The sequence below is a fragment of the Ceratotherium simum genome, chromosome 18 (genome assembly GCF_057802395.1).
Source record: "Ceratotherium simum simum isolate JZ-2026a chromosome 18, ASM5780239v1, whole genome shotgun sequence".
Taxonomy (NCBI): Eukaryota; Metazoa; Chordata; class Mammalia; order Perissodactyla; family Rhinocerotidae; genus Ceratotherium; species Ceratotherium simum.
In genome coordinates, this window is record NC_141917.1 from 43,632,690 (window position 1) to 43,660,530 (window position 27,841).

The following is a 27,841-nucleotide window of genomic DNA, read 5'->3' on the forward strand; positions in this document are numbered from 1 at the left end:
ACAGAGCACTGTCTCCGAGGGGTGATGTGGAGGGCAGGACCACTTCTGGCTGGCAGGATCGGGAAGGCATTCCCCAATCCTCTCCTCTTCGTTCTCAGCAGATCCTCACTCCCTCTGTGTAATTGCTCAGCTTTCCCCATTCCAGGCACTTGTTTATTTTCCTTATCTTTCTCGGTAGTCTGAGAAATGGAGGATAAGTTCTTGCCTCACAGGTGCCTAGTAAATGTGTGTGGAATTGATGTGTTGTAGACTTCACTTTTCACTTTTTCACTCTATCTTGGTCCAGAAAGGTGGAAAAAATTTTGGGAAAGGAGAGCTAAGATGGTAGTGGTAAGGGTAAGGTGTTTTAATCAGAAAGTGGGAGCAAAGGTATGCCAACAGGCAAATTTAGTATCTCGCTTAAACCAGATGACAGGGAGAGCACCAACACAGCCAAGGGCCTCAAGAAGTTAGCTGGAAGACCCCTCGCCAAACAGGTCAGTCTGCAGACTTGGAAAGCTAAAATCTTTTCCTGTTATGTACTCAAGCTTAACCAGAGGGTATGAAAGAATAATAAATAACTAGAGGGTCTTAACTTTTTAGAAAGTAGGAAGTTTGAGTAAATACAGCACTCCCCAAAAGAGGCGGGGTTGAACATCAAAGTGTAGAGAAAGCTTCTGGATATCTTCTTTAAGTTTGTTTTTGGCGTTTCGGTCGGTAAGCAATCAAGATGGAGAGAAATGCTATCCCAAAGAGGAACGTATGTAAGAACCAGAGGAGTTGAGCCCAACCATCTGTGATGCCTTTAGACTTGCACAATACCATGGCATACAAGGACTCACCCAAGTGAATCAGCCAGGCAAGCCAATACCCATTGCACAGGAGGCTATGATGGTGGTCCACCAAGTACTGAGTGAAGGGGCCCAGGGGCCTGAGGCTCTGATAAGGAATACTCTCAGGCCAGAAGACAGCCCACGTGTAATAGCCAAAGGAGAGGGTGATGACGGTGCGCCAGAGCAGACTGCCCCTCTGTACGTCTCATCGCCTGCTGCCTTCCCCATCGTTGCAGCACATCCCCGGGAACGCGCGGCCGGGCACACCGCCCCGCGCCAGGTTGGAGCTAAATTATTTGTTAAAATCTCACTTTGAACTCTGGAAGTTATAATTCATCTAGGGACACCTGCCCTATTTGTGAAATTTTAGGATATTAATAACAAAGATTATCTTTTCTACATGGCATTTTTGTGATTTATAGCATAAATTGTTTTTAAATGGAAAGATACAGCATACAAATCTTATCCTCAATTGGGTAGGGAATTTGGAGAGACTGGAAACAACAATAGGAAGCAGAAGTAAAGAATCAGAGAGAAGAGGGCAGTTCTGGACAGCAGCACATCTACCAATGCTAACCTTTTGCTTGTTATATAATTGTCTACTAGTCTGTTGTTTCTCATTTATCTGTATTTAAAATTTTATGTAAATCACTAAGACAAAGATGATCTAAAGGATACTATCAAACACCATGACCTAATTGATACTTATAACACACTAAACCCAACAACTACAGAATATACACTCTTTTCAACTGCACATGGTATGTTCACCAAGATAGAGCATATCCTAGAACATAAAACATAGAAACAAATCATTAAATTTAAAATAATTGAAATCATACATGTTCTCTAACCACAACAGAACTAAATTAAGAACTAATTATATTAAGATATCTAAGAAAACCCCAAATATTTGGAAATTAAAACACACTTCTAAATAATTCATGGATCAAAAAACAAATCACAAGGGAAATTTAAAAATATTTTGTACTGAATGATAATGAAAATACAATGTATCAAAATTCCTTAAATTCGGCTAAAATAATGCTTGGAAGAAAATTTATAACTTTAGATGCTTACATTAGAAAATAAGAAAGGTCTAAAATCAATGATATAAGATTCTACTTTAAGAAGCTAGAAAAAGAAGAGCAAAATAAGCCCAAAGTAAGAACATACAAAGTAATAAAGAACAGAAACCAACAAAACAGAAAATAGACAAATAACAGAGAAAATTAATAAAGTCAAAAGCTGTTTCTTTACAAATCAACAAACTCCTAGTTACCATGATGAAGAAAAAAAGAGAACGCAAACCACCAAAATCAGGAATACAGAAGTGGGATTATCACTACAGATCATACAGACATTAAAAGGATAGTAAGACTATATTTACGAACAACTTTATGCCAACAAATCTGACAACTTAGATAAAATGAACAAATTCCATGAAAAATATAACTTACCAAATTGAAACAAGATGAAATAGAAATTTTGAATAGCCTTACATCTTTAAAAGAAGTTGAATTCATTATCAAAGAAAACTACAAGCCCAGATGGTTTCACTGGTGAATTCTATCAACACTCAAGGGAGGAATAACAGCAATCTTAAACAATTTTCTTTTTAAGAAAGTAGAGGAGAAGGGAATACTTCTCAACTCATTTTATGAGGTCAGCCTAAGCCTAATGCCAAAACCTGAAAATAAAACTACAAACAAGCCATGAGACTGACAATTTAAAAATGCACTTCAAAATAAATGTAGGATGACAACAAAAGCATATAAAAACCTACAGGGTATGACCAAAGTGTTACTCATAACTGAGTAGGGTTACCTCAGGAATCCAAGGATGGTGCAACATTTGACAGTGTGTCATTATAATTCACTACATTAAGACAAGAACAGAAAGAAATTGCGTGATCGTCTCAATAAATAGCAAAAAAAAGCATCTGATATTCACCATTCATTTAAAATTTAAGACAAAAATTCTTGACAAACCAAAAATAGAACAGAATTTTTTTTTTTTTTTTTTTTGGTGAGGGAGATCAGCCCTGAGCTAACGTCTAATGCCAATCCTCTTCCTTTTTTTTTCTGAGGAAGATTGGCCCTGAGCTAACATCGTGCCCACCTTCTTCCACTTCACATGCGACGCCACCACAGCATGGCTCGACAAGCAGTGCGTTGGTGCGCGCCCGGGATCCGAACTGGCGAACCCAGGCCACCGCAGCGGAGCGTGCGCACTTAACCACTTGTGCCACGGGGTCCACCCCAGAACATAATTTTTTAAACTCCATAAAGTGTATCTACCAGAAAATTACAGTAAATTTTAAACTTGAAGGTGAAACCTGAGAAATAGAAGAATGAAGTAGACATATACAAGCTAATATGGGGAGACTCCAAAATATATTTTTGAATAAATAACAGAAGTTGCAGATACTTACAGTATTTTAAAAACACACACAATTCTATGACTTTCCAGAGGAACATACACTGGTATGTAAATACACAGAAATAAGACTGGCTGAAAACATATCAGCCAGTTAACTTCTGAGGACAGGACGTAAGGACCAGGATTGGTGGAAGCACAGGTAATAGAGTGTGGTTAAAAGAGACTTCAGCCTTACCTACCACGTTTCTATTTGTTTTAAGGAGAATGCTGTTTTCATGAATTACTTGGGTTAGTTATCCAAATTAAAGTAATTTTAATACCACAAATTTAAATTCAACATAGTATTGCAAGTCCTAGCCAGAGGAATTAGAAAAGAAAAAGAAATAAAAGACATCCAAATTGGAAAGTAAGAAGTAAAACTGTCACTATTTACAGATGACATGATATTAGACACAGATATTATATACAGAAAACCCTAAAGATTCCACCAAAAAACTGTTAGAACTAATAAACGAATTCAGTAAAGTTGCAGGATACAAAATCAATACAGTCAGCCCTCCATATCTGCAAGTTCCACATCCATGGACTCAACCAACTGTGGATCTGAAAGACCTACAATGGTTGCACCTGTACTGAATATGTACAGACTTTTTTTCTTGTTATTATTCCATAAACAACACAGTATAACAAGTATTTATATAGCACTTACATTATAAGTAATCTAGAGGTGATTCAAAGTATACAGGAAGACATGTGTAGGTTACATGCAAATACCACACCATTTTATACAAGGGACTTGAGCATCCACAGAGTTTGGTATCCACAAGCATCCTGGAACCAGTCCTCCACAGATACCAAGGAAGGGCTGTATACAAAAATCTGTTGTGTTTCTATACACTAATAACAAAGTATCGGAAAGAGAAATTAAGAAAACAATCCCATTTACAATTGTATCAAAAAGAATAAAATACTTAGGAATAAATTTAACCAAGGAGGTGAAAGATCTATACACTGAAAACTATAAGACATTAATGAAACTGAAGAAAATACAAATAAATGGAAAGATATTCCATGCTCATGACTGAAAGAATTAACATTGTTAAAATGTCCATTCTACCCAAAGCAATCTACAGATTCAATGCAATTCCTATCAAAATCCCAATGGGATTTTTCACAGAAATAGAACAAACAATCCTAAAATTTGTATGGAACCAGAAAAGACCCCAAACAGTCAAAGCAATCTTCAGAAAGAAGAACAAAGCTGGAGGTATCACACTCCCCGATTTCAAAATATATTACAAATCTATAGTGATCACAACAGTATGGTATTGGCATAAAAACAGATACAGAGATCAATGGAACAGAACAGAGAGCCCAAAAATAAACCCATGCATACATGCTCAATTAATATACAACAAAGGAGCCAAGAATATATTAAGGGGAAAGGACAGTCTCTTCAATAAATGGTGTTGGGAAAGCAGGACAGCCACATACAAAAGAATGAAACTGGGCCACTATCTTGCACTATACACAACAATTAACTCAAAATAGATTAAAGACTTGAATGTAATACCTAAAACTATAAAAATTCTAGAAGAAAATACAGGTGGTAAGCTCCTTGACATCAGTCTTGGTGATGATTTTTTGGATCTGACACCAAAAGCAAAGGAAACAAAAGCAAAAATAAACAAGTGGGACTACATCAAACTAAAAAGCTTCTGTACAGGAAAGGAAACCATCAACAAAATGAAAAGGCAACTTACTGAATGGGAGAAAATATCTGCATATCTCCTGATAAGGGGTTAATATCCAAAACATATAAAAAAACTCATACAACTCAATAGAAAAAAAAATCTGATTAAAACAATGGGCAGAAGATCTGAATAGACATTTCTCCAAAGAAGACATACAGATGGCTAACAGGTACATGAAAAGATGCTCAACATCACTAATCATCAAAATCACAGTAAGATATCACCTCACGCCTGTTACAACGGCTACTATCAAAAAGACATAAATAACAAGTGTTGGCAAGGATGTGGAGAAAAGGCAACTCTTGTGCACTGTTGGTGGGAATGTAAATTAGTGCAGCCACTATGGAAAACAGTATAGAGGGTCCTCAAAAAATTAAAAATAGAACAACCATATGATCCAGCAATTCCACTTCTGAGTATTTATCTGAAGAAAACGAAAACACTAATTCAAAAAGATATATGCACCCCAATGTTCTCTGCAGCATTATTTACAATAGCTAAGATATGGAAGCAACCTAAGTGTCCATCAATAGATGAATGGATAAAAAAGATGTGGTATGTATGTGTATATATATACACACACACACACACACACATATACAATGGAATATTATTCAGCCATAAAAAAGGAAATCTTGTCATTTGTGACAACATGGGTGGACCTTGAGGGTATTATGCTAAGTGAAATGTCAGACAGAGAAAGACAAATATCGTATGATCTCACTCCTATGTGGAATCTAACAAAAAAACACAACCACCAAGCTCATAGATACAGAGAACAGATTGGTGGTTGCCCGAGGCGGGGGGCTAGGTGAAGGAGGTGAAGGGGGTCAAAAGGTACAAACTTCCAGTTATAAAATAAATAAGTCATGGGGATGTAATGTACAGCACGGTGACTATAGTTAACAATACTGTATTGCATATTTGAAACTTGCTCACAGTAAATCTTAAAAGTTCTCATCACAAGAAAAAATATTTGTAACTATGTATGGTGACAAATGTTAACTAGACTTATTGTGATCATCTCACAATATATACATATATTGAATCATTATGTTGAACGCCTGAAACTAACATAATGTTACATGTCCATTATATCTCAATAAATAAATGAAGTCTACGAAAAATGGTCCTTTGTACTGGATGTCTACTGTACATGATTAAACTACAGGATAAAAATTAAAAATAAAAAAAGCACTGGAAATACATATAAAAACTGCTTCTTTTAAAAAGGATAAGTATATTACTATAGGTAAGGATTCAGCTAGTTCTTTTTGGTTCCTTGTAAGTTTGGAGACCATAAAGTCACTTTCATTGAGTGCCATTTATTAATACATCCTGGAAATGAACTGACTCCATTTAGCAAATCGGGTAAATCTGGACGATGCCAATTTACCAAACACAGCACCTGACAGCAAAGCCTCCAGAATTGGCCAACACCCTGTATGATATTAGAGTGAAACAGACTTTGGCAGATATTCTTTCTTTGCTTTTAGGAATAGAACAAATTGGTCCTACCGCCACCTGCATTTGCCTGCCTCTTCACCACTTGTTGATTTGAAGCCGGTGGAAGGGTTCTTGTAGGTTGCCCCCAGTGGAGCTAAGCGTTGTCCTAAACGTGTGTGTGTGTGTCAAAATACACGAGCGAGAGGAGCTCCTTCAGCTCCACGCCCCTCTGATTCAGCGACCGGGGTCCATAAAGCGGCGGCACGGAGGCCACGGCTACAGGAGCCAGGGGGACCAGGGACAACGAGCGCGGCCCTGAGGGCGGAGACCGCGGCGGGGCGGGACGGCGCGGCCTCCCTCCTCCCCGGGCCGGGGCGGGCCCGAGCCCGCGACCCACCTCTCCCGCGCCGTCCTCGTCGCGCCGCCGCGGGGCCGCCATGCCGGGCCGCCTGCTGCGGGGCCTGTGGCAGCGCTGGCGCCGTTACAAGTACCGCTTCGTACCTTGGATCGCGCTGAACCTAAACCACAACCCCAGGTGAGAGGGCCAGGCGGCCGGACCAGGAGCATCTTCCCTCAGCCCCGCGACGCCACCGCGACCGCTAGGCCAGGGGCACGCCGGCCCCAGGTGGGCGGAGCCTCAGGCGGGCGGAACTTCAGGCCGCCAAGGGGTCTGAGGCGGGCAGGCCTGCGGCGGGTGGAGCCTGAGGCGACCAAGGGGCCTGAGGCAGGAGGGATCTGGGTGGGCGGAGCCAGAGGAGGGCAGGGCCCGAGGTGGGCGGGGGCCTGAAGAGGGCGCGGAGCCTTCGGTGGGCGGGGCTTGAGGCCTATTTCCCATCGTACCCCGCGCTACGAGGTTTGCGAGGCCGGGTTCGCCGCTGACGGTGGTGTGTGTGTTTTCACTGCTGTGTCTGCGCTAAAGATAGGAACTTTTGGAAAAGAAGAAAACTCGTGCCCCGTTCGGGTGCGTGGCCTTCTCTCCGCCAAGGCGTAGTTAGGAGCTTGAAATTCCTTAGAAAAACCAAAGCGAGGTTTATTTTCACAGCTCAGTAGTTTATATGGTGAAAGCAACCCGGGTCGGCTGTGAGGATAACAGCTTGGAGGAGCTGCCGCGTAAAAAAGAGCAAAAAGCCACTGAAAGCACGTCGGAGTGTTGGGTTTAGAAGCGGAGTCAGTGCCTGAAGAAGGGGATCTAGCTGAGTGAGTGGCCGTGGGATCAGTGTTCTCGCCGGCTTTAGTAAGTGGCCTGCGAGTAATCTGGAAGAACTCCACGTAAGGCTCACTTAAATAGGCAAGCTGGCTCCGCTGAAGGCCAGTTAGTAACCAAAGAGCTTTCCCGAAGTTTCATACTACGGAAGCGTGAATGTAGATGCATCATACTATAGAATTGTGAGGCAGGAATTGCTTCCTTTTTGTTCGGAAGTAAAAATAATACCATTATGGAAATAAAAGTGATGCAGTCATTAAAGAAGTAAGTTCTTCTGGGAGAGAATGTGACAAAGTTTATAATGTTAAATTTATCTTTGAAAGAATACACCTATAAAAAGAGCCATTGCACCGTGAGGATCCCCAATATGTGATAACATTCACATGATGGCTGTGAAGGTACTGGGGAGAAACAGCTAGCTCCGTTTCTGTTTCTGGCTCTCCCACTTACCAGTTTTAGGACCTTGGGCAGGTTCCCTAACTCTCCGAGCCTCAGTTTCCTTGTCTGCAAAAATGAGATAATGAGTGTAAGAACCCAACAGCACTTGGTACAAATCCTACTTTTCCTAAATATTGGCTGTTGTTAACTCGTGTAGGTATTGTTGGGAGTTAGGTAACTAGAACTACCCTCAAACAACTTTTCCGAACTTCTTAGCTTTATGCCCTTCAAACACACAATCATCTTCATTAAGGCCAGTAACCCGGAAGGCATCAAGACAGTCGGGCTTTTATCAGTTGAAGGGTAGTGAATAGAAACTTTTCCCATTTTCAGGACCCTCCGATATGTTCCAGAGAAATCCAAAGACAAAGTTATCTCAGATGAAGATGTCCTAGGAACATTACTGAAAGTTTTCCAGGCTCTGTTCGTAAATGATTTCAATAAACAATCAGATATCTTGACTGTGCTTCCAGAAGCTGTTAAATCAAAATATCAAGACCTGCTGTTGGTTCAACATCCAAGGCTGAAATTTCTTGAACACAGACATCAACAGCAAAATATGTTTAAACCAGAAGAAATTCTTTATAAGACATTGGGTTTCAGTATTGCTCGAGCAACTAGCTCATTGATTTCTGCCGGAAAAGGTGTCTTCGTTACTAAAGGATTGGTACCAAAAGGCGCGGTTGTATCTATGTATCCTGGTAATGGCACAATTAGTACTTTGCTGGGAGTTTCTTATACTGATAAATATAAGTTCAACAAACTACCTAGCTCTGTAATCCTTAGAGTAAGGGGTTGAATTGGAAACTCAGATTTCCACAGATTTTTAAATCTTGATTTGGAAATTAACTGTTTGTAAATTATCTCATGTGTTAGAAAGTATCCTGGAGTATTTGTTGGGATAAATACATTTTTTTAAGGAAATTTTTCTAGTCAATGTTTAGATTTAGGAGAATATAGTATCGCCTACTTTGATAAGACTGATTACTTAGCACTAGGGAATAAGTCACTTTGGCTTAGATAATTGATAACTAAAGGTAAAATGGTATGGGTTAAAACATGAAAGATAGAATTTAAACCCATAAATCACTGAATAAAGACGTTCCTGCTGTTTCCACACTTGGAAAGTAAAGCAGCTTCTTTGCAAAAGATCATTGACTAGAATGCTCAGTAGAATACGTTATTTGTTAAACTAACATATTATTTTGTGTAGTGGAAAATGTGTGAATATTTAAGTCACATAAACCTAAGTTTTTTTAAAAGTCATTCTGCTGTTTTCTAATTTTACATCCCTAAGCAAGAGTCTCAGTTTCCTTCTGCACAACTAACCTAACTCTGTAAAGACTAAATAGAACAAGCCAGCAACAAATTAATACTAAAATAAATTTAATAAGTACATTAACATACCTGAAACATAGGAAGCACCCAGTAGGTATTAATTTTCTCCTTTCCTCCATTGCCAGTGAAAAGAGAAACAATCTGAATGTCAGACTCATCTATTCCATTATATGTCAACATTATTTAATTGGTTATTAACAAAATGCATTTCTTAAAAGACGCTTTAATAGGTGTCAAATCACACTCTACTTAAAAAACAAAAAACAAAATACGACTTTGTAAGCTGAGCCTAAAATGCAGTGTTCACATTTTTTTTAACCAAAATAGTCATATTTTTATTCATCTGTGTGAACAAGTTGGTTCTGACTCCGTCTGCTACTGGGCACTCTTTAAACGGGGAAAGTAGCCAAAGAGAATGCAATGGTCTAAACTGAAGGTGAAATATTAGAAAAAGGTAGAGAAATTAAAACAGTTTCTTCAATGTTATGTTTATGTTCCAGAGAAACGTCTTTGTCATGATGTTTATGATTTTTACGTGTTGCTATAGTATGTCTTTGTCTTGTTGTATAATAGGTACAGTATATCAGAAGTATGAGCCAATCTTTTTCCAGTCCATTGGAAATCCATTTATTTTTAGATGCCTGGATGGGGTACTCATTGATGGAAATGACAAAGGAATATCAAAAGTCGTGTATAGGTAAGTTGGTTTAAATTTAATTGTAGGAGAGAGAACCACACCACAATGACTATGACCACTAGCCATTGTACTTTAAATAAAAATCTGTTTAGCTAACTAGCTGCTGTGTAGCAACTCAGTTGCCCTATTAATTAGACAAAAGTTTTTTTAAGAGAAATTGCGCTTGTTCAGTTCTAGGGTTAATTTTGTATTTTTGAATTTTAAGGTATAGAAGAACAATCCCTTAGCTCTTGCTTTCACCTGTTTCAGATCTTGCACTGGGAGGGATCGACTTGGCCCTTTAAAAATGAGTGATAGTACATGGCTAACGTCAGAAATTCACAATCCACTGGCTGTAGGACAGTATGTCAACAATTGTTCAAATGGTAAGTTGGCGTCGTGGGGCTATGAGACAAATACGGCAGCCGCAGTTCTCCTCCTTTGCCATGTGACTGAGTGCCAGAGGCAATTGAGTTTATCTCTGCTGCTCAAAGCCATTAAGTAAACTATAACTTTTTGAGGGCAGGTATCAAAGAGAGAATTTGGGGAAATAATGGTATACATTAATTGGAATTCTTTAATTTACTATTTGTGTTCTCATTTTGCAGTAAACATAGACAATAACTATCCTTTTGATCATTATTATTTTAGCAGTTTTTAATAGTGAACTCAGATTTTGTCAGTGCCTCAGTATAGCCTTATAGATTAATCACTAGACTGCTGTCCCCTTTCTGTTGCTAAATTTGTGAGTCACTTACATTCTCCGGGGCTTGACTTTCCCGTAAGTATAAGTTTGATCATCTGGCTACACTTGGCATAGGCTTTGGTGTTAGGGAGGCATGAACTTGAAGATTGACTCTTCTACTTAACCTTTAACCTTTCTGAGCCTCTGCTTCCTTATCTTCAACAAGTAAATAATAAAACATACATAACATATGTATATATATAATCTAGCAGTGCCTGGAACATAATAGTGATTATTAATTTAAGCATATTCTTATAATTTAGAAAACCATACATTGTGTCGTGATTCAGTACTGTTTTCCATGACCTTGTAAAATGGCTTTGTTTCTAAAAATTATATACTTGTTTCTAGACAGATCAGCTAATGTCTGTTATCAGGAATTTGACGTGCCTGCAGTTTTCCCTATAGAACTGAAGCAATATCTTCCAAACATTGCCTACAGCTATGACAAGCAAAGGTTAGTCTTCTAGAAGAGTTTTTCCTATCTTCTGTCTTGTGCTGTACTTTAGAAAATATATTTTCTAAAAAAATGCTATATAGAATTGGGTTTTTTTTTTAGTGAAAAATTATAACTTAGTTTTTTATGTTCATCACACATTAATGTGTTAATGTAGGCTTATTTGAAATTAAAAATTTTCCATTAACTTAGCTCATGCTGCTTATTATTACCCATTGTTTTTTCTATGTAGTACTTTATAAGTATCAACCTTAAAGTTTTTTTCAAGTGCTTCTGTTTTTTTCCTACCTACAAAATCTTCCAATACATTTTTACTTTAATCATTTTAAGGTTCATGTTCTCTACCTCACATGAGAACACCCAGTTGAAGAAGGGGGCCAGATTACACTATTAATTCTTTTGCCCATTTCGCTATTAGGTTTGGAAACTTAATAGTGAAAGCAAAGGAAATATTCAGAAGATACGTATTTTTATTGTAACATTTATTTTCTATTTATTAAGTGGAAAATTGGAGAATACTCAAGTAACAATTTCTAAATATAAGTAATTCTGTAGAGTTCTTTATTAACAATTCTCTGGGAAGATATAATCTTTATATCATTTCACTGAGCTGCCAGTTGCTAGCAGACTTTATTTTGTGTGGGTCCTATTAAATTGTCCTTTTAAGATGAATGATATTTAAAACTTAGATTATTCCTGGTACTTAAAACTTGATAACTTGTCTGTTTCTATATGTGTGTATTTGTGTGTATTTAACAATTAGGTTTTTTTTAGCCATATATTCTGGGTCGTATCATTACTGTTCAACAAGTACAGGAAAAGTTAAATGAGTGGGACATTGAAGGTTACATATATCTTGTGTTCATAAAAAGTATTTTTTTAAAAATTCTGATACCACTTTTGGGAGCCTGAAAATAGAAACATGTTCAGAAGATGTAGTCAGTTGTATAAACTTATTGATTTATGGTCCTTTTAAATGATATAGAATAAACATACTGTACTTTAAAATACCTCTATCAGGGATAGGAACTATTTCCTCATGGAAATCAAATACGTAAACTAGGATGGTAGTAAGGAATCTGAAGAAAATTACGTCTATAAAACCCATATTGGTCACATTAAAAATACGAGCTTGTATCTGTTAATACTTCTAACTTATGTATATTGTTCTTTTTGTTTTCAGCCCACTTCGATGTGTCGTTCTTGTCGCACTCAGGGACATCAAACAAGGAGAAGAGCTTTTTTCAAACTACTATACAATTGTCAGCTAACTCTATGAATTAGAAATTAGGTTTTCTACTCAGCTGTTAATTTAAGTGTTTTTTGTTAATTGTTTCTCTGAGTTCCACCTACAGAACAAATATTTTGAGACCTAATTGGAGTGGGAGTTTTTTGTTTTTATTAATATTATATTTATGTTTCAATTACATAATAAAAGTTATTTGCTTCGTTACAATTTCAAATTTATAATGCAATTTCAATTTTAATTGGTTTTCACCTGAATACACAAAAGCTTATTAAATTAAAACCTACTGCCTGAACTTATAATTTCAACGTTTCTTTTTATTCCTTTGTGTATCTTAGTGGTGGCTTATAAAATTTTAGCCAAGTCATCAGCAATTCTTATACTGTTGATGTGTACAAACTTCTGTAAAAACTTTATTTTTATGGAAAAAACTAAAGCCAAAAATATTTGTTGTGTTGCCAGGAATTAATTGGTGTGTGTGTGTGTAATTAAAAGATTGCTTTAGCTGGTTAAGAGGGAAATAGGGGGGTCATTATACTCTTTTCCCGACTTTATTTGAACATTGACACACACCAAGTTTAAAAGAGAGGGTGAGGGGGCTGGCCCAGTGGCGCAAGCGGTTAAGTGCGCGCGCTCCCCTGTGGCAGCCCAGGGTTCGCCGGTTCAGATCCCGGGTGCACCGCTTGGCAAGCCATGCTGTGGCGGCCTCCCATATAAAATGGAGGAAGATGGGCATGGATGTTAGCCCAGGGCCAGTCTTCCTCAGCAAAAAAAGAGGAGGATTGGCAGATGTTAGCTCAGGGCCGATCTTCCTCACAAAAAAATGAAAATAAAAGAGAGGGTGAGAGAGATTGTTTTGGCATGGGAATATAGTTAAAACGTGTTGGTGGTGGGAGGAACGCTGTTCCCCATTTCTCATGTTTCCATGTGGAGGGCTTCCAGTAGTAATGCTCCTGGCCTTTCCACCCATTGGAGGAAGAATGAGTTTCTGAGATTATTTTTGGAGAAGAACTAGTCCCCCATGGCTCAGACCCCTGTGGGTCCTTCTTTGTGGACTCTGCCAGTGGAGAATGTGACCTGGGCTGATCTCTGTCCTGTGCAGGGAGTAGCCTGTAGTCAGCCCAGCCAGTGACCGAGTGAGTCTGGTTTAGAGGTGGAGTATTAGCAAACCAACCTGGCCACAGCTCTGAAGCCACCTTCTCCAGAGAGTTTTATTAGTAACAGTTACTTTGATCTCTATCGACATGACTCCTGCATCCAACACTCGCTTCCAAACTTGGATAGAGAGGAGGGTGTTATTTATTGGACCCCTCAAATCTTAACGTGGAACCTGTATAACCAAATTCTGACCACCTTCCTGCTACACCAACAGCTTTTCTCAGTTTATTGCAATTTCAATAGCCTCGATTGCCTTCCCTGTTTCTGCTCCTGCCTCTTTACAGAACAGATCACCAAGAGTGGTTCTTTTATATGTAAAGCCGATCTTGACTGGCCTCTGCTCAAAAAACCTTGGATTACTCCTCATATCATGGAGTAAATGCCGAAGTCCTTCACATGTGTGATCTAGCCTCTCACTACCTCTGAGCTCATCTACTTGCAACACCTCAGCCACATCTGCCTCCTTGCCACTCTTGAAGCCTGCTGGGCACATGCCCACCTCAGGGCTTTTGCACTAGTTCTCGCTGCCTGTGAAGATCTTCCCCCGGATACCCATATCACTCATTCCCTCCCTGTCACTAACCTCCCTTGCCTAACCACCCTCTTTGGATTTACAATCCCCAACTGCCACCCCTGAAACTCCCCATTCCACTTCCCTTTTTTTCTATAGCATTTATCATGTATGTATGTGCACATCCATGAGAGCAACTCTGTCTGATTCTTTCTCTCAGCCTCATTTGTCTTTTATGTCACCAAGATCCTGAGAAACCAGGGAAACTCATCTTGTAATAAAGCCAATCTACTTGGTCAAGAAGATCCTGTAACAGAGAACTTGATGTAAAATATGGAAACTAACTCCTGAGGACATATTACTTGGGCTGAAGTATTTAGGAGTGAAGTGTTGCAATGTCAATGACTTTTAAAAATAGTTTAGAAAAAAATGTGTATTATATAGAAAGAGATCAAATATAGTAAAATGTTAATTGTTCAATCTGGGTTGTTCTTTATACCATTCTTTTAACTTCATTTTATTTTATTTTTGTGAGGAAGATCAGCCCTGAGCTAACATCCATGCCAATCCTCCTCTTTTTTTTGCTGAGGAAGAGTGGCCCTGAGCTAACATTTGTGCCGATCTTCCTCCACTTGATGTGGGACACCGCCACAGCATGGCCTGACAAGCGGTGCATTGGTGCGTGCCCGGGATCCCAACCCGGGCCGCCAGCAGTGGAGCGCATGCACTTAACCGCTATGCCATAGGGCCGGCCCCTCTTTTAACTTTTACAAGTTTTATTTTTAAAAAAAGTTGGGAGAAAAGTCACCATGGGCTTAAGAGCAATTTGGGTCATCAAACCTTTAGTGAATACCTACTATGTGAAGTGTCCTGGGACATTCAAAGAATAAAACATGGTTCCTGCTCATAAGATGCTCACAGTGGGAGTATAAAGCCCATGACTTGGTCTGGGCTGGAGGGGTGGAGTGGAATGAAGATATTTTTTAAAAATAAAACATTGATATTTTTAAAAACAGGAGCATATTCCTGTTTTATTACTAAAATAATTTTTTAGATTTATAAATTGCTTATTTCATTCGTGACATGCTTATAAAATGCTTTTTTGAATTCTACACCAGAAAACACCTTCGTGGCAGTATTGCCTTTACCTCTGTAAAAAGTTTCATCAGAATTTGAGGTACCTACATAGAGTGTGTCCCCCTAAAGTGAATGTCAGCTACAGTGTTTTAAACCTAGAAAAATGTGAGAATTCCTGGTCTAGGACCATGAATTCAGTGCCTCTGTGCAGTTTTGTCAGAGAACCCACACAGACACAGACACTGAGAATAAGGATTAGCGATCACTTACCTGGGTGGGAAATAGTAAACAGTGCTATGTCCCAGGGACTAGTTTAAATCAAAATCAAAGCGTATAATGAAACGTCCAAGTTTACAGATGCCATGAGGCCTTTGAGAAGTCAGAGAAGCAGCAGGCTCAAAAAGCGTACCATTGATGGAAACTATAGCTAAAATGGATAAGGCCTGGAAGTCACTAGAGATTATTCTGCTCCCACAAGGCTCTCCTCCCTCCCCTAAAAGCCTGAAGTACTATGTAGCTCGCTTACCGCACTTGGCTGCACTCTTGGATGTATTCAAAACACTTGTACTTGTCGCCCCTCTAAAGGCACTACTGTGTACGTGTCTGCCATAGAGCCCTGCACTGTAAGGCCTTTTGATGTCTGAATGAAAGAGTGTGGTTTTGGACAAATAACCAGAGCAGAGGAGTCAAAGGTGTTTAATTTTATCCTCTTCTTGTCCCTGTACAACATCTGGACATTATGCACCATCTGATCACTGTATATCAAGAATAGAACTAGATAGATAAAGCACTGATCAGCTCAAATGAAATATAGGGACAAACTTGTGAAATTAGGCTAAGATGAGATCTTTAGCTTGAAAATAGGAAGGCTGAGGGATGACATGACTGGAGTCTATAAAACTATCAATATTATAGATAAGGAAGTCTAGTTTACCACAAATATATTGTCAAATGGTAACATCTGATCAAATTTCAGATATGTGTTCCTAAAAGATACCGTTATCTAGAACAGTGTTTTAAACATAACAGACATTCAATAAATATTTCCTGAATTAAACTAGAAGTATAATCCTCACTTTGAGTGGCTAGAATTTTATTATAGATGGAAAGTGACTATAGACGATTTAAAGAAAATCTATTTTAACTACCAACTTTCTTACCTATCAAATATCTTATTTACTACATCTAAAGCCAATTTAACAGTGGGTAAATATCTACCCATGTGTTATAGCTTAAAATTCGTTAAATAAAAATGTATTTGTGGCAAAAACTCACACGAACCAAGAAAAAAAAGATTTCCAGATTTTTATTTCTGGAACTGTACACCAGGTATTAAAGTACAACAAATACAAAATAATGCTCAAAAAAATCAGTGTTTATGTACAAATATTAAAATCAATGCAACAATAGCAACTTCCTCTTGAACATCTGAGACTAAAACTTGTTCTGATTGTCACTAATTAATCTCATACTCACAGGGTACTTATTTCAAACTGGTACAATTGGAATCACTGGTCATCTAAGAGGAATTTTAATATCTACCATATTTAACAATAAAACTAACAGTTTCCTCCTTTTAGTGAAAAAATTAAGAACTTTTTAAAAAACATAGTAATGTCAATATTTTTATAAATTATTTCAATTTCCATTTGTAGACAATGTGCTTTGAAATTCTGGGCAAACAATCTCCTTGGTGGTCAGGTTTATTCATTAGTTTACATTCAAAGTTGAAATATTCACTAGAGACTTTGGTTAAATTAAACAGTATCATTATGCTCTATTAGATCTGATGTTCTCAAATATTTATGCCTCTCAATTTTAAAAATTAAAAAGGAAACAATTGCACAATTCTTTGACCTAATTGTATACACTTTAGTATTGTTTAAACAGTATTCTACATCCTTCAAGTAAATTCAGCAGTTGACCATGACAAGAGGAAAACTAAACATTTAAGAAGCTAGCCTGAAAAAGATGCAGTATGACTAACAAAAGTAAAGTATTGCTATAATCACAGCACCAGGTACACTTCTAAATGAGTCTGCTGGCCTCTTCCAACTCCCTGTACATAAAAGATACACCAGCCAACACTGCAACCACTCACCATGGATTTTTGGTTTGTTCATACAAAAATAACGCGGCAAAGGAAAAGAACCAAAAAGAATTTATCACAGTTTGTTATAAGAATTGTGCTTAACACTTGATAATAAAGGCATTATTATTTTTTCATATGATTGCAAATCAGTTATTTTCACGCTCTCAAATGCAATTCTTCTAATAAACAGTAACAAATTCTCTGTTAAGATGCTTAAACGGAGAGGAAAAAAACAGTAAATCCAGCTTTTAAAAGAAAATTCAATAAATAGCTATTTTACATGGATAAAGTCATAGTGGTACAATTTATGAATGTCACATCAAGCATGCACAAAAATGGTATTATACATGGCAGAAGCAGTCAGAAAATATTGAATTAGATCTAAAAAGATATGACGAATTTACACATATATACAAAAATCTTGCAAATTATTGCCTCATTTTAACAAGGAATTAAAAGTAAACGTTACCAGCTAGTTAGCACTCTCTAAGAGGCTAAAATCAGATTGGCATTTAAAAATCTACTAAACTAGCTGGAATCTATTTTTCTCTCATATCATTTTCTGGATTTTGGTCAAAAATCTTTATTTAAATAACTAAAGTGTCCATTCAACTTGCTGATAATCAAAACTTTAGATAAGAAACACTGTTTCCATCTTATATCAAGATCCCAGCAATGCATAGATAAACTGAATATATTACTGCATCAGCTACTGAGAATGGGCATGTTCATTTAAGTGCAACTGGTATTAGCATTCAGTCATCTTTGTGTAAATTATTTTATACAGACCAGCCACTGTAAACCCAGAGTGAAAATTAAAGTTATAACAATGGAAGATTATGGCCAGTATCTTACTAAATTATAGAAAGTGTATTGATTTTTAACAAAAGAAATAAGGTTCAAAGTTTAGCATAACACCACAGCAATGAGAAGCTGACAACTTGGATAAAAATATCTGAAAGCAACATAAGAGCCCAGGCTACCCATTATTTACTGTGTGCATACAGGAATGCTAGACTTTAGATGTATAAATTAGAGATTGATTTTAAGTTATTAATTTAACTACTTTTGTCCACTGTGCTAAACTAAATTTTATAGTAAATGTGCTACGGCGTAAACACTTCAAAGCAATCTTCATTAAAATGCTGCAAAGAAAAACAAGAATACACATCATCCAAAACTCAGGATGTCATTGCAGTTCACAGTTTGTAGAATAAATACCCTCCCTTTCCATCACTACTAAGGTCACTACATTCTATCTACTCATCAGCACAACCTTGAAGCGACTTATACTTACAAATACTAGCAATGCAGCCAAACATTTAAGTTTTTTGCAAAGCAAGACAACTAGTAGAAATTGAAAATTTTAATTAAGATGGTGCAAAAAAAAAGTATGCTTTAACTGAACTATAAAAGCAAAGCTTATTACAGCCTAATACTGTATTACACATTGTTTTATTTCACCTTATAACTTAAAGATGCATATCCATAGAGCAAAAATGGCCAAAGTTTATGACAATGGCTTCTCATTCACAATGCTTGGAATAAAAATAAAACTGAGTTTGAGATGCATCTGAACATCTATCACTTTTTAAAACTTAAAGTGGTAACGTACCATTCTATTGCAGATAGAAACTCACATTTTTCTTGCCAACTGTTCAAGCTAAACAAAAAGTTTAAATATACTTCAAGGTTCTACTGCATCATGTGTAAAATCTAGAAGTCCCTCCTAAATATTAACACTCTGAACTGCAGTGCTACAAACTTAAGCAGTGTCCCAAAATGTAAACCATTGAGTGGCAACATCCTAGGCTTTATAGACTGTGCCCTGCAAGTCAACTGCCTCGGGATAAACTAAATTATCAACGACTGGTATGATCTTTATGATTACATCTTGACAATGGTGGACAAAACCCCATCTGAATACCACACCTTCAAATGCCAAATTTTTAGGCAATAAATGAAGTTACACAGAAATCTTCTGACAGTAAAATGACCGATTCTGTGTAAGGTAGCCCTGGTCTAGAATTCTGAAACAGGATCCAAGCAAGTGTCTTCATAATTTGCACGCAGTTCCTCATGCTGGCTTCCATAAAGATGGACTTGCTGTTTTGTAAACTGAAGTGCTCTAGTTGAATAACATGAGAGAAGTTTCCATTTTAAAAAAATCCTTGCATGTTTGTGCAGTTTGAAGAAACCTACCCCTGCTTTTTTTAATTAAGAAAATAAAACCAAAAAATGCTACATTGAGCAGGGATTGGGATCGGTACCTGTAAACATTGTTATTCCACTGCATCCATTACGGCAAAAGGAATTTACACGAAAAGAAGCCACTCCATTCAGTTCAGAACATCTGTGCTGGTTTTGAGCTGGTGGCCTCTGTCTACAGGTTTTAAAATTGCAAGTGAGGGCAGTGGGGAACAGAAAAGAATAGAAAAAGAGGGGAGTGGGGAAGAGGTATTAGGGGATGAGGAAGAGATAAGCAGAGCTTAAAGCTGCACCACAGAGTTCAATCTTAGTTCCCAACTCTGCTGATCGTAGTTCATTTCCACATTTATGGATTGAAAAATGAAAATACTCTTGATAAATCAAGATATAGTTCTATACATACTGACATCACTGATGTCATAGTGAAAAAGGTTCAAACTTCCAGTGAAAGACTAAGCAAACCTGATACTTTCCTCAAGTTTACTGGTACTGCACACGCACTGTTTCTGGGCCCCTCACTCGTGTCACTCAGAGTGAAGGGCGGCATGCTGATGCAGAGTGTGGGCACCGATGAAACCATTGGTCTCGTTGGCAGACAGACTGCCAAAGTCAGCCACAGAGACGGCCATTTTGGCACTGGTGATATGATGCGTGTGATTTTCAAAGTCCACACCCAAATTATTTACAGAAACCTCATTCATAAAGGATTCAGGAACAGCAATGCCCATTTTCAATCTCTTTGCTGGTCTTTCTGATTCTTCACTGCACATGTTCATGGGGTTTAGCTCCGAGTGATAAAATCCAGTCTCAAATAAATTAAAACAATCACTTTCCCCATTGTTGGGCAGGGTGAGTAACTCCTCTGTTACAACAGGCACATGATTTACTTGTCCACGGGGTGTGTTGCCCAGTGGAGGAAAGCTATCATCCAAACAATTCACATCCGTGGGGTTGCAGACGGTCGCTACACTGTTGGTCAAAGCTAAAAAGAAATGGAAAATGGTTTAAGTAGGTGGTCCTATGTCAAGAAACAAAGAGAACACACTATTGCATCAAGCTATAGTAAAGAATGCAAAAAGATGCTCATTTTACCTGTCAAGTCACTGGCAGTGAAAGAGTTGAGAATGTTCAGCTGCTGATCAGGAATAGGCTCAGGTCGGCTAGAAGTTAAGGCTGAAGAATTTACTGTCCCACCCAGAGCTTCTGTTTCATCTACCAAACGATCCATATAGTCCCTGAAAAACACACCCCAATAATTTTATGATTGCATATCACCGTTAAAACAAGTCCCTGAAATCAAGCCCACAGTACTTACGTAACTCCAGGGTGATGGTTATATCGTTTCTTTCCAAATCTTGTCTGTTGAGCAAAGTAATCATAACGTTCAGATTTCTTCCACATATAGTAGAAGGCTACACATTCAGCAACTGTTCTAGTTCTCACCTAACAAAAAAAGTTGGATTTTTAAAAACAAACCAACAAACCCAACCCATTTTTTAGTAACTGTTTTTTTTTTTACCACAACATAACTTCAATCTATGGGTCTTATTTACTATCTCCCCAATTACGAAATTCAGGACATTTTTAGTAGTGAAATATCTTTACATTTACACTATTTAATAATGAGGCTATCTTCAAAAGCCCAAGGTCTGTTTTTTATTTAAATCATAATGTATTAGTTTATAACATAAATGTGTATCCAGAAATTATCTTACACCTTTACTGAAAAATCCTAAAACACTGGCATCCTTTCCTTTTTTTAAGTGAACTTTCACTGTGATTCTGCCTACAGCAAAGGTCCTTCTTAACCCTGAGGGATCCATGAATGGGCTTCACTGGGATCTATTAATGCCCAAAATTACAAGCAGGTATACTTTTCTGGGGGGCAGCTTCATCAGATTGTTAAAGGGATCCATGACTCAAAAGAGATTAAGAATCCTTGGCAAATGGATCAGCACTCTACTGCATCTGGAATTTAAGATGATTTGCCAGCTAAAGGCAGGATTTTTTTCCTCCAACAAGTGTTTGGCTCTTAGTTCCAACAGAGTTTGGTAAGAATAACAACAGTAATAAAATAAGAGCCTCATCAGCTTGGCTCCACATCCAGACTAGGGCTCCTCTAACTATATATAGCTACAGGTATGAGTTCAGACGTACCGACAAAGTTCTGTGCCCTTATCCAATAAACATTTTGTCCACTGCTTAATCAGTATCCAAAAGGAAGTTTCAATATCTCTATCCTGATTAGTGAGCATGTTGTGATATAAGATCATAATATAAGGATAAGCTTTTTAAACTAAGAAATAAAATATACCTTTCAATAAACATTAGGTCTTTGCAGAGAATATAGGGAGATACTCTTTGCATTCACTTGATGTATCTCTAGTGCTTAAAACAATGTCCGGTAAATGGTAGGACTTAAATTATTTATGGAATGAATGGATAAATTTCATAAGTAAATGCAAAACTGATGTTTTATTTTGACTTAAAAGGGTAACCCAGACTTTTAAAAAAATATTTTATCTATTCACTAAATTAAATACTTCATCTCATCTTCGAGAAAATATTAGGTTTTCATACATACAAAAATGCATGAAACTACTCAACATCATACTGAAAGGTCTAGCTAATACAATAAGAAGATAAGAAATAAAAGGTATACAGCTTAAGGAAGAAATAAAACTGTCTCTGTTTGCAGATGACATGATTGTCTATACAGAAAATCCCAAAGAATCACCAAAAACATACGTTGCAAAATACAAGGTTAATATGCAAAAGTCAATTGCTTTCCTATGTACCAGCAATAAACAATTGATATTTGAAATTAAAAACATAATACTATTTACATTAGCATTCTCCCAAAATGAAATACTTAGATATAAATCTAACAAAATACCTGCACGATCTATATGAGGAAAACTACAAAACTCTGATTAAAGAAATCAAAGAAGATCTAAATGGAGAGATAGTCCATATTCATGGACACGAAGACTCATTACTGTTAAGATGTCAGTTCTTCCCAACTTGATTTACAGATTCAGTGCAGTTCCAATCAAAATCCCAGCAAGTTATTTAGTAAATATTGACAAATCAATTCTAACGTTTATATGGAAGGGCAAAAGACCCAAAACAGCCAAGACAATATTGAAGAAGAAGAACAAAGTTGGAGAACTGACACTACTCAACTTCAAGATTTACTATAAAAGCTATAGTAATCCAGACAGTGTGGTACTGGTTAAAAAAGAGATTAATGGAACCGAATAGAGAGCCCAGAAATAGACCCACACAAATACAGTCCACTAATCTTTGACAAAGGAGCAAAGGCAATTCAGTAAAGGAAGGATAATCTTTTCAATAAATGGTGCTAGAACAACTGGAAATCCACATGCAAAAACAATGAATCTAGACATAGATCTTACACTTCTCTCAAAAATTAACTGAAAATGAATTATAGACCTAAACATAAAATGCAAAACTATAAAACGCCTAGAAGATAGCAAGAGAAAACCTTGATGACCTTGGGTATGGCAATGACATTTTAGATACAAAACTAAAAGCACCGTCTATGCAAGAAAAATTGATAAGCTGGACCTCATTAAAATTAAAAACTTCTGGGCTGGCCCCGTGGCTTAGCGGTTAAGTGCACTCGCTCTGCTGCTGGCGGCCTGGGTTCGGATCCGGGGCACGCACCGACGCACCGCTTTCTCCGGCCATGCTGAGGCCGCGTCCCACATACAGCAACTAGAAGGATGTGCAGCTATGACATAAAACTATCTACTGGGGCTTTGGGGGAAAAATAAATAAATAAATAAAAATTAAAAAAAAAAAAAAAACAAACTTCTACTCTGCAAAAGATACTGTTAAGAGAATGAAAAGACAAGCCACAGACTGGGGGAAAATATTTGCAAAATACATATCTGATAAAGGACTGTTATCCAAAATATACAAAGAACTCTTAAAACTCAACAAGAAAACCACCTGATTAAAAAATGGGCTGGGGGCCAGCCCCGTGGCACAGCGGTTGAGTGCGTGCGCTCCGCTGCTGGCGGCCTGGGTTCAGATCCCAGGCGCCCATTGACGCACCACTTGTCGGGCCATGCTGTGGTGGCGTCCCATATAAAGTGGAGAAGATTGGCACGGATGTTAGCTCAGAGCTGGTCTTCCTCAGCAAAAGGAGGAGGACTGGCATGGATGTTAGCTTAGGGCTGATCTTCCTCACCAAAAAAAAAAAAAAAAAAGGCTAAAGACCTTAACAGACATCTCACCAAAGAATATGTATAGATTGCAAATAAGCATATGAAAAGATGCTCCACATCATATGCTATCAGCGAAATGCAAATTAAAACGAGATACCACTATACACTGATTAGAAAAGCCAAAATCCAAAACATTGACAACACCAAATGTTGACGAGAATGTAAAGCAACAGGAACTCTCCTTCATTGCTGGTGGAATGCAAAATGGTATGGCCACTTTGGAAGATAGTTTGGTGATTTCTTACAAAACCAAACATACTCTTACCATATGATCCAGCAATTGAACTCACTGGTATTTAAAGGAGTTGAAAACTTATGTTCACAGGAAACCTCCACAAGGATGTTTATACCAGCTTTACTCAAAATTGTCAAAACTTGAAAGCAACCAAGATGTTCTCCAATAGGTGAATGAATAAACAAACTGGTAAATCCAGACGAAGGAATAAAAAGAAATGTGGTAAAAAGAAATGAGCTATCAAGTCACAAAAAGACATGGAGAAACCTTAAATGCATAGCGCTAAGTCAAAGAAGTCAATCTGAAAAGACTACATACTATATGATTCCAACTATATGACACGCTAAAATGGCAAAAGTATAGAGACAGTATAAAGCCAGGAGTTAGGGTGGCAGGGAGGGAGCAAGGGAGAGGTATGTTGGAATAGGTTGGAGCACAGGGGATTTTCAGGCAGTGAAACTATGCTGTATGATACTATAATGGTGGATGTATGTCAAAACCCATAGAATAAACAACACAAAGAATGAACCCTAATGTAAACTTCAGTTGATAATAAGTATCAATATTGGCTCATTAAATGTAACAGATGTATCACACTAATGTAAAATATTAATAACAGTGGAAGCTGTGTATAGGCAGGGAGAGGGGATATATATAGGAACTTTGTGTACCTTCTGATCAATTTTTCTGCAAACCAAAAACTGCTCTAAAAAAAAAAAATAAGGTCTGGGGCTGGCCCCGTGGCTTAGCAGTTAAGTGCATTTGCGGTTAACTGCATGCGCTCCACTACTGGCGGCCCAGGTTTGGATCCCGGGCGCGCACCAACGCACCGCTTGTCAGGCCATGCTGAGGCGGCATCCCACATACAGCAACTAGAAGGATGTGCAACTATGACATACAACTATCTACTGGGGCTTTGGGGAGAAAAAGGGAAAAAAAGGAGGAGGATTGGCAACAGATGTCAGCTCAGGGCCGGTCTTTCTCAGCAAAAAGAGGAAGATTGTCATGGATGTTAGCTCAGGGCTGATCTTCCTCACACACAAAAAAATAAGGTCTATTAATTAAAAAGAAAAAGGTATAAAATATTCACCTACCCACCTAAATACTTCAGAATCCTATGTTTCTTTAGGATGAAGAAAGATAATAATAAACAAAGCATACTTTAATGAGACTTAATTATTCCAAACTATTAGAATATACATACATACACACACTTTTTAAACAATAGACTATTTTTAAAGCAGTTTTAGACTCACAGCAGAACTGAGCAGAAAGTACACAGTTCCCATATACCTCCTACTCCCACTCACATATAGCTCCCCCCACTATCAACATCCCCCACCAGAGTGGTACATTTGTTACAATCAATGAACACACAGACACATCTTTATCACCCAAAGCCCAGCATTTACATTAGGGTTCCCTCTTGGTATTGTACATTCTATGGGTTTTGACAAACATATAATGACATATATCCACCATTATAGTATCATACAGAGTAGTTTCACTGCCCTGAAAATCCTCTGTGCTCTGCCTACTTATCCCTCCCTCCCCATTAACCCCTGGAACCACTGATCTTTTTATTGTCTCCAAAATTTTGCCTTTTCCAGAATGTCATATAGTTGGAATTATACAGTTTGTAGCCTTTCAGACTGGCTTCTTTAACTTAGCAATATGCATTTAAGGTTCTTCCATGTCTTTTTGTAGCTTGATAGCTCATTTCTTCTTAGCACTGAATAATATTCCATTGTATGGATATGCCACAGTTTATTTATCCATTCACCTCAAAGGACATCTTAATTGCTTCCAAGTTTTGGCAATTATGATTAAATCTACTATAAATATTCATGTGCAGGTTTTTGTGTGGACATAAGTTTTCAACTCCTTTGGGTAAACACCAATGAGTGAGATTGCTGATCGTACAGTAAGAGTATAGGTAGTTTTGTAAGGTATCACCAAGCTGTCTTTCAAAGCGACTGCACATGTTTCGTTCCCACCAGCAATGAACGAGAGAGCTCCTGTTGCTCCACATCCTTGGCAGCATTTGATGTTGTTAGAATATTTTTAGTTGCTGTTAGTAACCAATGTCTCTTCTTTCAGCAACAGCAGTTCTCACTGCTAAAGAGAAATATTTTTGAGGCCACAAACCTCTGAATAGCTTAGAAAGAAATGAATGGCAAGGAAAAAAGTAGAAGAGTAAGACTTACTGAAAAACATAGTGAATCCATTTTCCGTGAGTACAGCATAATAACTGTATTGGTCAAAAGACACATGAGTGTACTATCAGCCATCCCATGAGCAGGCTGTGGCATCCATGAGCAAATCCCAGTCATGTTTAGAGCAATATTAGAAATGTTAATGGCAGGGGAGCATTAACAAATTGCTGCTTTTATTTCCCTACTCAAGTGACTTAAAAATTAGTTGTTTATATTCATTGTAATTACTAAGCAATTTCTCTGTACTAATTTGCCTAACTTACCTTATTCTTCTGTATAAGATGAAAATCTTTTCCAAAAAGCATGAGCGCATGTTCAAAGCTCCGGCATTCTTCCTCCGTCCATGCGGTCATTCCTTCTAAAGAAATTTTAAAACAAAACTCGTTGGCCTCAAAACTTGTTTCTATGAATCACTGATTTACTTTCAGTATGTTTTACCTATAAGAGGCCATAAATGCACACACACACACATGAGTTCCATATGTAGAAGATTTCAGTTAAGATTACCAAAAGAATGCATACTATAAATCCTATCAAAAAAATCTAGAATACCAAAATATAAACACTGGTTTTTTTTTTTCTCTGCATGGTGGGATTAGAATTTAATGTTCTATAATTTATGCTCACTGTTTTTCTGATTTTTTTAAACAACGAGCATATGTTTTTTTAAATTAGAAGGTTATTTCCTTTATGGAAAAAAAAGCCTTATTTTGGTTTTACATCAAAACAGTAAGTTCTTTAATTAGAGACCATAAATAATCAATATATATTTATTTAAAGTCAGTTTGTAGAGTGCTATACTCAGCAAATATAAAGGGAATAAGAAACAGCCCATGCTCTCCAAAGACTAAATCCCACTCAACTTCCCGGCAGATGTTAACAGTGAACTAACATCTACGCGGGGCAGAGGAGACCTGAAGTGCCTCACTCAGTGACAATGGGGACCAGGTCCCCAAGGCCATTAATAGAAGTCCAACCAAAAAGGTGAAAAATAGTTTGAACTAAGGAAGAAACCAGAATTTAGTTTTTGAGAGTTATGAGAGCTTAAAATAATTTTTTCAAAGAAATAGCTCTTACAAGGAAACATTTCAACCAACTATCTCAACCTATAAGTCTAAATGTACCATTTTCAGCTTTTACATTTTTCCAAGCCATTTATATAATATTACTAAATATTACTTCAATCTACATATTCTTAATGAAAGTTATGGTGCATGCAATCCATATATATAATGACAAAAATACTGAAATTAAAGTTAACCATTTTCCCGACACACACAAAACCTAAGTATTATAAAAATGTTATTACATAATTACTGAAAATACACTTCTTGCAATAAATCAATGGAATATATTATACATGTTTCTTTTCTTAATCTTTAATCTCCTTTTCATTTCCTGTCTCGTTTAAAAAAAAAGAAAAAGAAAAAACAACTTTTCTTTTCAATGAAATCATAAAATGATTCTTTTTAATTACTTTGGATATATTGTCATCTCTGGGGTCTGCTTTGTTCTGTAACTATTTCTTCAAGAAAGTGGAGGTGACAGGGGGGTAACTAATTTGTATTTGAACAATCTCTGGTACGTCTA

The 27,841-nt window shown here is 37.5% G+C and overlaps 2 protein-coding genes and 1 pseudogene across 3 annotated transcripts in view; 1 reads left to right on the forward strand and 2 right to left on the reverse strand.

Annotated features, from left to right (window-relative positions):
- Positions 1–445: 445 nt before the first annotated feature.
- LOC147914629 (transmembrane protein 254 pseudogene) lies at positions 446–1,149 on the reverse strand (annotated as a pseudogene).
- A 5,643-nt stretch (positions 1,150–6,792) lies between these two features.
- SETD9 (SET domain containing 9) lies at positions 6,793–14,304 on the forward strand. The gene is made up of 6 exons (XM_004422832.3): positions 6,793–6,929; positions 8,370–8,737; positions 9,948–10,071; positions 10,321–10,436; positions 11,147–11,252; positions 12,436–14,304. Exons 1-6 carry the CDS (start codon positions 6,832–6,834, stop codon positions 12,521–12,523), a joined length of 900 nt encoding a protein of 299 aa, XP_004422889.1. The 5' UTR covers positions 6,793–6,831; the 3' UTR covers positions 12,524–14,304.
- Positions 14,305–16,534: 2,230 nt separating this feature from the next.
- MIER3 (MIER family member 3) overlaps positions 16,535–27,841 on the reverse strand; it is a 32,407-nt gene continuing 21,100 nt past the window's right edge. For both annotated transcript variants that reach the window (XM_087443289.1, XM_087443290.1), the window contains exons 10-13: positions 26,515–26,609; positions 20,860–20,987; positions 20,637–20,779; positions 16,535–20,526 (exon numbers count right to left, since the gene is read on the reverse strand). In XM_087443289.1, the coding sequence (XP_087299415.1) occupies positions 20,069–20,526; positions 20,637–20,779; positions 20,860–20,987; positions 26,515–26,609 (824 nt within the window). In that variant the 3' untranslated portion in view covers positions 16,535–20,068. The remainder of the gene's footprint in view (positions 20,527–20,636; positions 20,780–20,859; positions 20,988–26,514; positions 26,610–27,841) is intronic.

Bases quoted from the DNA above. Each gene is read 5' to 3' on its own strand.
- SETD9 (XM_004422832.3), top strand. From the start codon at position 6,832: ATGCCGGGCCGCCTGCTGCGGGGCCTGTGGCAGCGCTGGCGCCGTTAC. The intron at 10,072-10,320 runs GTAAGTTGGTTT...CACCTGTTTCAG, and splicing joins ATATCAAAAGTCGTGTATAG to ATCTTGCACTGGGAGGGATC. The intron at 11,253-12,435 runs GTTAGTCTTCTA...TTTTGTTTTCAG, and splicing joins TACAGCTATGACAAGCAAAG to CCCACTTCGATGTGTCGTTC.